This window comes from Solanum verrucosum, unplaced genomic scaffold, assembly GCF_900185275.1.
Source record: "Solanum verrucosum unplaced genomic scaffold, falcon-dt-bn FXZP01000079.1, whole genome shotgun sequence".
Lineage (NCBI taxonomy): Eukaryota > Viridiplantae > Streptophyta > Magnoliopsida > Solanales > Solanaceae > Solanum > Solanum verrucosum.
In genome coordinates, this window is record NW_026020368.1 from 3,382,380 (window position 1) to 3,392,669 (window position 10,290).

A 10,290-nucleotide genomic window follows, 5' to 3' on the forward strand; every position below is an offset into this window, starting at 1 on the left:
CCATTAGGCAGTTCAGGTCTTATACCTTTGGCCGGGTATAAGATGCTCTGGCAGCGTGAGGTCGATCGCTGTATCATCACTATAGCTCTTATGTGATGGTTGTCGGTTAGAGAAACTCCCACAGCAGTTATTGTATTTTCATACACAGAAATTATTGTATTTTATATACATCAGTTCAATTGTATTTCTATATACATCTCAGGCTTATTGTATCCTTGTATACACTCAGAGTTTATAGCATGTTTTAAACAGTCTTTCTTTATATCGCACTTGTTTTAAATTGCCTTATATTGAAAGAAGTCAGTCAGGTTGAGTTCAGTTATTCAAGAGTCGAGTATCCTTGAGTTAAGTATCTTTGAGTTAAGTATATATCTTGAGTTAAGTATATATCCTTGAGTTGAGTATCTATCTTGAGTTGAGTATCTATCTTTGAGTTGAGTATCTATCTTTGAGTTGAGTATCTGTCTCTGAGTCCAGTATCTATCTTCTGAGTTGAGTAAGTTTGAGTAGTTTTGGGTATTCCTTGAGTTGAGAAAGTTTGAAAAGAGGTAAGTTATTCAATTTATTCCAGTTTTTCTTCTAGCCTATGTTGTTTAGCTTTCTAGCTTACATACTCGTACATTCCACGTACTGAGCCATTTGGCCTGCATCTTTTTATGATGCAGACACAGGTATTCAGGATCATCAACAGGAGATTCGTTGATACATCCGGGAGTTCCAGTTAGCTATGACAAGCCTCTTTGCTTCCGGAGGATTTCATTTACCTTTCAGTTGTATCAGTTGTTAGGAGGTCGTGGGTCTTGTCCTGGCTTCCATCTTTATCAGTTAGAGGCTTCATAGATAGACAATAGAGTTTCAGAAGTCTCTTCATTTATTTTGTTAAATGTTTTGAAGACTAAAGTTGCCTTTTATGGCGAGTTGTATATATATTCTATTATACAGAGTTTTCTTTTGAGTTAAAGATTTATAAAGTTGAGTTTATAAACTCTTATTCAGTTTTAAGCTCTTGTATGCTTAAGTTAGTATTCCGCTTGGAGTCAGCCAGGATGAGGGTTCGCTTGGGGACCAGAAATGGTCTTCGAGTGCCGGCCACGTCCAGGGTGTAGGCTCGGGGCGTGACATATATAAAATTTTGCTTATAATTATACCCTTGGACAAGATAAACTTTGCAGAAATTGAAAAGGAATTACCAAAACATTGGTAACAAGTACAAATGTTTATACCATAAATTTATTTCTTCTAACTAAAACATGCTGGGAATTCAGAACTCAAATTTGATTTCATCCAAATATTTCAAATGGAGATGAACAGTTAACTTCCCCTATGTTAACCCTCTATAACTAGCTTATGTTGAAATCTGTACATCATCCCTGAATAACTGAAATGCAAATGGAGCCATAATATATACAAGCAGCTTGGAGGTAATACCAATTCCAGCTAGAGATTTGGTGCATGACTCATTCAGCTATGATGCAAGACTCCGTGTATCAAGGAGAGAGCAGCAACACAGAAAGACGCCCACATAGTTCTACTTTTCGCATTAATTCAGGTACATGCAAGGGGCATTTGTGAGGGCTACTTGGTCAATTGAAGAAAGCTCAAACATCCATGTTCTCCTTGTGACGCATCCTATGCCTGCGCTGAGACCTTTTCTGGTTATAGTTACGCCTTCTAGGCGGTGAGCTAAATGTGTCAGGATGATAAATATCTTGGACACTTGCTGAAGACCTAAATATGCAGTCAAATGGGTCTTCAATTGCCTCCAGAACATCAGCTCCTGCATTCAACTACATTTATGAACAAAGACTCCAGTTAACAAATAACTTACAAAGTTGCATATTCAGCTATGGCAAAGGGTGCGTTAGGTATGGAAGAAAATATTTTCTGGAAAATGTTTTCTAATTTTTCCATGTTCCGCTGATCAAAATTTTTGGAAACAAGTTCCTTGAAAATGAGAAAAATGACGTCCATAGCAAAAGTAGGGAAAACAAGTTCTATGAGTGGCGTTCTTCATTGATCGTTTCTTTCTCACCTCCAAGTTCCAACACACCTCATTTCACCCTCACCACTCCACGTCGCGTCCCTACCTCCACACCCCCACCTCCCATGGTATTTGTCTAAATTATATACAAATGCTTTAAGGATAATATTTTGTTTATTTAGGTAAAGAACACAAGAAAATAAGAAATAAACCCACTTATATTTACATTTTACTTCCTACAGAACACATCCAAAGCAATGACTGAGCGGAAGGAATTTATCTCCAAGAAGGGACTTGTTAAGCTTCTCCTCCTTCCTCATTTAGACAGTATAAAACCCCAGTGAACACTGCACTCTGCTATTTGGGTGGGCAGCTTCCATCATTACAGGAAATTTTCACTAAATGTTACTTTTTAGTACTTTTTGCCATGTGTACGAAATTTGGTTATCTTGTCCATACTCTAATAAGTAAAATCTTGTATAACAGATGTCCGACATTCTCCAGTACTACTCTCTGATTCATATTTTAAATAACTTTGAAGGCAGTAGTTGCGTACTCACATTAATTTGCCTGCGCTGTAGATTGGTCTTCCTCAGATCAGTTTTCACCGAATTGATTTTCTTATTGTAAGAGTCATCATATGTCATATGAGCAGAAGCAAGATCTTCCTCAAAGGAATTCCGAAAGCGCCACCTTGGTTTTGGCTGGTCTGTTGAGTCATCGTAATAAACATTTTCACAGAAAAAATGTTTGGAGACACGTTGCAATACATGTGAATCATGCTGATACTTCAACATTCTATCAAGTCAAAATATGCATTCAGTACATAGTTAATGTTGGGGAAGAAAACAGAAGAAATTATCACAAAACACTTGAGCAAAAGAAGCTATAAGATCAGGTAAATAAAACGTTTGTACTTCTCAAAGTAATCTTTTTCCTGAACCACGAAAATGTGAAGAATCTTTTAAGCATGCGCAGTCTCTGCCTTTAGCAATACAGCTCAGATTTACTGCAGCCTATTTGTTAAGCTGATATATCCAGATAGATATTGTTGTTACTGCAGTCTATATGTTGTGTCTTTCGTATTTCTGGAATCCTGGTTCAGTACTCAATTTGCTATTATTAACGAATCTTGTGGCAGTTCATTCCCTACTCTATTTCTAATGGCATGTAAGATTCTTTTAATCCTTCAATTTTGGACAATGGTTTTCATGAAGTTAATTTCTGGATTTTTCAGCTAACTCTGGTACATCGCAAGATCAAAATCTCAGTCAGAAGCAAAAGACACTGGATGATTCCAATCTGCCTAAAAACTTTGATCGCAAAGTTACCCTATGCTAATGGAAGGTAACAAGTAGTAAGTGAAATGCGCAAGTTATTCCGGACACCATCGTCATAAAAAATGATTTGGTACATTGCTACTCGTACATTTATACATTATCAGCATATGCTCAAACAGAAAGAGACCAAGTTTGTTCATTATTTGGCTATATACCTTGTTGTTTAAGTAAACGTACATATCTATGTTACAATTGGAAAGGACTTGTTGTTTTGCATATGTACTATTTCAAACAACTTCGGACATATGGCGTTCAAAGTTAGTCTCGACAAAAATGTAACTTTATACCATGTTTGAAGTTTTATGTGGCTAAAGTTGAGGTATATCGTATACATGATTGAAGTTTAATCATTTTTGTTTGAGAAAGCATATACTCTGATGTACTAGTAGTTTGTTTAATTGATACATAAAATGTGAAACTGTTAACTATTGTACAAGAACAAGTTCAGCGTCTCTCCAAACACCTCTAGATCCATTATCAAATTCTCAACGGCCATGGTCATCCTTGGGCACCGTCACTATAATTGCATTAGTTTTTTTGTCTGCAAAGCGCATTACCCGTATCATATATCATATCTATCTATATCTATCTGTCTTCTATCTATATCTTCTATACTACCTTACAAGCATGAACTCCCAAACATGAATGTTGAATTACTATAATACCCCAAATTAAAAATACTCAATTTATTTAATTATGTTATATTAAAAGTTGATACCTTTTCACATTAATGGATTGTGACTTTTGCGATAAGTTGTGACTTTTCCAAAGGGTTGTGACTTTTCCAAAGGATTGTGATTTTTTCAAAGGGTTGTGACTTTACCAAAGGGTTGTGCCTTATCCGATGAGTTGTGACTTTTTCAAAGGGTTATGTCTTTACCGATGAGCAGGGACTTTTTTGAAGGGTTGCGACTTATCTAATAAGGCACAATAAGAACATATTCATACTAATATTTGTTAGCTATAAGTAGACGGGTTACCTCTCTCTTTTAAACTACAATTTTTTTAGGTTTTTACTCTTCTTTTCCTTAAAAAAATCTCAACTATTAGTTGCAATAGTTGATTAAGTTCGAAACCCAACGAAATTCGAGGTACCACATAAGAAAGAGTTGGTGAACAAATTGTAGCAAATCATTCATCAATTCACACTTATATTTTCCTCTGATGATTTTAATCACATACATACATCAATATTATTTATATCATTTTAGAACATTAATACTCTTTAATTAACCTACATGTTTTATTCATTAAAAAAAGACTAATTACCTACGAATAGTCACAACAATATCTACCTTCATGTTTCTTCAGTCTTAAATCACAACCATTCACTCCTTATAAATTCTTGGGGATCTCTTTTCTGTGACAATTTGAGATCATTTAAAATTTTCATAAATGATTCATCCCCAATACATTGATATGCTTCGCCGAAGTTCTTAGCATTGGAATTTAGGTATTGATTTTCTATTAAAGAAGAAAAGAAGAGAACAAAGAAATATGCAATTATCTCTGAACTTTGCTTCACACATAAATCTTCTATATATAGTGTGTGGGAACTTTAATTTATTTTTCTTATTTTGTTTCTTGAATAATTTCTTTTGTCTTTTCATTTGACAGAGACTTTAAATACACACATTATTTATTATTTGTTCTAATAAAATAAATAGATAAAGATGTGGGAGAGACAATAATAATAAACAAATACAAAAGAGGCACATAATTGGGGTAAGATATTTCTTGTTTGTATTTCCATTTCTTATTCTTTTAATATCAAATGAAGGAGTTTCTTTCTAATTTTTTTAAAACATCGGGCATCAACTGTAACATCCGACAATTTGAGGTGGCTTTGAAGAAGCTTGAATTTAAAAATCTGGAAATTTGGCTAAGTGTGGAAATCAGTGAGTTTTTGGCCAACTTTGAGCAGTCATAACTCCTACCTCAGGATGATCCAGGAGTAGTTCCAATTATGTTTGGAAAGCCCTTGGAACGATCTTTCCAACGCCACTGAGTTTACTCAATTTCGAGTTCGTATGAGGGAGTTATGCCCTTTAGAAGTTGGGCAGTTGGAAGGGAAATCCGTCCGGAAATTTAAGGGCATTTTGGTCTTTTCACATTTTTTTTTTCTTTTGAGACTACATTGTTGTATTAGGCTGATCTTTGGATCATTTTGTCCCATGTTTTTGAAAGAGAAAGAGTTAGGGTTCTTGAGAGTGAAGAAGAGAAGAAGGAGAAGAAGAAGAAGAGAAGAAAGAGGAGATCAACAAGATTAGTCAAAATCATTGTGGATGTTCGTCGGGGGCGATCCCTATCGAGGTATGTGAGTTTTTGTGTGGGTTGATCCTTTCCCTCACACACACCAAGCTTATTCTATGATTTGAGAAAAGATTGGATTTAGTTGTTGAAGTTGTTAGTTGTTGTTGATGTTGTTGGTGTTGTTGTTGAAGTTATTGTCCGTTGTGAGACATGATTGGGTTGTGTATTGAGTTGAAACCTATTGTATGTTGAGGGAATTATGATTCTAAGAGTTTTGACCCTTTTGAAGTTGATTCACCATCGATCATCAGCAAATTTTGGCTATCGTTCCCCATCTACAGGCGTGACCTACGGACCGTAGATCGATTGACGGTCCGTACTGGTCAACCGTCAATCGGGACAGAAGTTGGGTTTTTGGGGCATCGATCTACGGGCACGACCTACGGTCCGTAACCTGACCTACGGACCGTAAGTCCGGACCGTAGGTCAACACTTAGTCTTTTTTAAAAAAAAAAATGAATTTTGGGGAAGTTTCTGTCGCGATCTACGGACCTACAGGACGGACCGTAAGTCCATCCACGGTCCGTCGATGGCGTCCGTAAATGCCATCTGTGTCACCAGAAATCTGAAGTCTCAGCCAAGTTTCCCCATTTCTTTTCTCACTTTCTCATGCATGTTCCAAAGTATTAAACCTATGTTTTACAGTTGTTTCCGACACTCCAAAGTACGTCTAAGCGTTCAAGAATCCCTCCATAACATGTGATCGAACACCTTGAATTCATAATTCCGACTCAAGGAGAGATAGTTTCAAGTCGAGTAAGAGTCTCAGTTTCAAGTTAAGTCATGAGTTTAAAGTTGAGTTCGTTTCTCAAAGTTATTAGGGAACTATGTATTCCCAAAGAAGTTTTAAGGAAATGTCTTTACATTTGAATAAGGTTGGAAACTGAGATTTCCAAAGGGGCCTTCGGGCTAGTTTTTGAGTAATTATCTCATATCAGCAGGAATAAATATGTTTTAAAAACATAAGAGCCAGTACATTTTTAGGAGTAGTATCGAGCACCAAATTGGGGGAGCATTCAAAGAACCCACAGCCCCCATAGAACCATGTTAGCCACCATGGGTAGAAAAGGATCATACTTTTTAGATGAATCCTTTTCATATTAGACTAGTGGATCCATTAGGCAGTTCAGGTCTTATACCTTTGGCCGGGTATAAGATGCTCTGGCAGCGTGAGGTCGATCGCTGTATCATCACTATAGCTCTTATGTGATGGTTGTCGGTTAGAGAAACTCCCACAGCAGTTATTGTATTTTCATATGCAGAGATTATTGTATTTTTATATACATCAGTTCATTGTATTTTTATATACTTTTCAGGCTTATTGTATCTTTGTATACACACAGAGTTTATAACATGTTTTAAACAGTCTTTCTTTATATCGCACTTGTTTTAGATTGTCTTATATTGAAAGCAGTCAGTCAGGTTGAGTTTAGTTGAGCTAGGTAAGCTGTTCAGTTTCTTCCAGATTTTCCTTCTAGCCTTTGTTGCTTAGTTTTCCAGCTTGCATACTTGTACATTCCATGTACTGATGCCAGTTGGCCTGCATCATTTGATGATGCAGATTCAGGTACCCCGGATCAGCATCCTGCACGTCGTTGATCCAACGAAGCACTCCAGAGTCAGTGGTGAGCCTCCTTGCATTCCGGAGGACTCAATTATTTTGTGTTAGTTTTTGTTTTATTAGGATGTTGCGGGGTCTGTCCCAACATCCACATCAGTATTTTAGAGGCTTCATAGACAGACAGTTAGTCAGTTAGTTTTGAGTCTCTCATCTATATATATATATATGTAAATATTTTATTTTGAGATTCGAGTTGCCTTTATGGCCATATTTTATAAGTTAAGTTGTTTTGTAAAATTGCATTGCATCGAGTTATTCTGTTGAGGTTTCCGCTGAGTTAAGAAAGCCAGGCCAAGGGTTCGCTTGGGGCCAGAAATGGTCTCCGGGTGCCGGTCCCGCCCAGGGTGTAGGCTCGGGGCGTGACATCAACATAGTTCATTGAATTAGTAGTTTTGATGTTAAGTCTATTGTTTCAAAAATAGATTTTCACTTTTACTTATAATATGATAATATAACCATGATAATAATTATATTATTATAGACATGTAAGTAAAAATGAACGGAGAAAGTAAAGTGTTGTTGGCAAGAGATCTCAATCAAATGAAACACAAGGTTGAATATATCATGAACATATATTTTCACCTTCCTTCTTCATTGGCTATGAATTGATCCACATATCTTTACTTTTTTTATATTTATGTTGAATATTAATTTTATAAAGTATTAATTTCCTGTTATTTTGTGTTCATTTTGATCTAAGAAAATGTTATGTCACAAGATACACTCTTTGATAGCTATATAAAAATAATAAGAAAATAGTGATTGATCATAAAATGATCTTAAATCAAATTAAAAATTCTACAAATAATACTTTAAATTTTCTTCATCTTTTAATTTTTTAATTGAAAAAGTTTAATGTTTTATATCACGATAGAACATATATAAGATACTAGATACTCTCATAAGACAACATCTATATGATATGTATGTGGCAAAATAAAGGATAATTTTCTTTAGCACTAATTATTGACGTAATATACTTTTCTCTATAACATTCTACTTATAAAAGTATTAACATTCACTATTTAAGTACACTTTTGTTTTTTTGGAAAATTACATCTATATCATAGCCTTACTTAAATATTGATTGAATAATAATATTTTGTACAAAATATATCACGTTTAAAGATACAATATTAAAATATTTTACAATCATAACCTCAAGAGGAAAAGTTAATGCTGGCCATTTTTTTATCTTGATATTATTTTTCTGTTTTGTTGGTTAAGTTTGTTTTCCGGATTGAGTAAAGTAAAGAACAATACTACTTAAGAAATATTACTTTCTCTCCATATTTAAATTTTTTGAATGCATTTTGAAATGTTTCAATGATATCTGGTCATTTTTTACTCAAAAAACAATTAACTCTATGAAAAACTATATTAATAATTTAAAAGCACCTGCCCAATATTCTTTCAGTTATAATTATTTACTAAAATCATTAAATTTAGTAATATTAATTCTATTTTACAACATCGTATACTATATGATATGATACACACGTGCAACGCACGTGCCGTGATACTACTACTACCTTAAAAACATGAACTCCCAAACTTGAATGTTGAATTACTATAATACCCCTAATTAAAAATGCTTAATTTATTTTAGTTATTAATTTAATTAATTTTATTACATAGAAAGTAGATACATTTTCAAATTAAAGAATTGTGACGTTTTCAATGAGTTGTGACTTTTTCAAATGGTTGTGACTTTTTTGACGGGTTGTGACATTTTCAATGAGTTGTGACTTTTTCGAAGGGTTGTGATTTTTTAGAAGGGTTGTGACTTTTCTAAAGGGTCATGCCTTTTCTGATGAGTTGTGCCATTTTTAAAGGGTTGTGACTTTTTCAATAAGCAGTGACTTTTTCGAAAGGTTGTGACTTTTCGGATAAGGCACAAGTAACACATATTCATACTACTATTTGGTAGCTATAAATAGAGGGGTTTCCAAGTGTTATTTGCAAAAATTGATTGAGTTCGAAATTCAACACAATTCGAGGTACCTCATAAGAAAAGAGTTGGTGAAACAATTGTAGCAAATCATTCAACAATTCACAATCGTATTTTGTCTTTCCATTTTCATGAGTTAACAGTGACGAAAAGTTGTGGGAGAGACAATAATATTAAACATATATGAAAAAAGGCATATGATTTGGGTAAGATATTTCTTCTTTGTTTTTTTGTTTTTTATTCTTTTCCGTCAAACGAAGGAGTTTCTTCCTAATTTTGCTAAAACAATGGGTATCAACGTAGTCCATTGAATTATTAGTTTTGATGTTAAATTCACTATTTCAAAAATAGATTTTCACTTTTACTTATAATATATATGATAACATAGTCATGATAATAATTATTTTTTAATAGATATGTATGTAAAAATTAACGGAGAAAGTAAAGTGTTGGTGGCAAGAGATTTAAATCAAATGGAACACTAGAGTGAATTTAACATGAACATACATTTTTGTCTTCCTTCTTCATTGACTATGTATTAGTCCATATAATTTTTCTTTATATCATAAGATACACTATATAAAAATAGACAAGAAAATAGTGATTGACCATAAAATGATCTTAAATTAAATTAATGATTATATAAATAATACTTTAAATTTTATTCATCTATTAATTTTTATTATTGAAAAATTTAAATATTTTATATCATCAAACAACTTCTATAAGATACTAGATACTTTCATTAGACAACAACTATATGATATGTATGCGGCAAGAAAAAAGAGAAGACTACAATTTCACAAAGATAAGGTAGAAACTTACTGAAATGAAATATTTTTCACCTTAGGTGATGTTATTCATATATTAAAATTAAATTATTCTACTAAAGTATATATATATAACCATATAAATTGCTCTTTAATTGTTTTCGCAAATAAGCAAATCAATCGTGAACGAGGAAATTTCCTATTTGTTCATAGCAGTTAGACTAATATATTTTTACTCCCACGTATTGTGAAAACCAGCTTAAACCTAATATGAACCAATACCATTAGCACTAAATAGTACTTAACTATCGATT

The 10,290-nt window shown here is 33.7% G+C and overlaps 1 protein-coding gene across 1 annotated transcript; it reads right to left on the minus strand.

Moving 5' to 3' along the window:
* Positions 1 to 1,218: 1,218 nt before the first annotated feature.
* Positions 1,219 to 2,778, minus strand: LOC125838251 (uncharacterized). The gene is made up of 2 exons (XM_049517333.1): positions 2,542 to 2,778; positions 1,219 to 1,787 (listed from the first exon to the last, which is right to left on the minus strand). Exons 1-2 carry the CDS (start codon positions 2,776 to 2,778, stop codon positions 1,599 to 1,601), a joined length of 426 nt encoding a protein of 141 aa, XP_049373290.1. The 3' UTR covers positions 1,219 to 1,598.
* Positions 2,779 to 10,290: the final 7,512 nt, after the last annotated feature.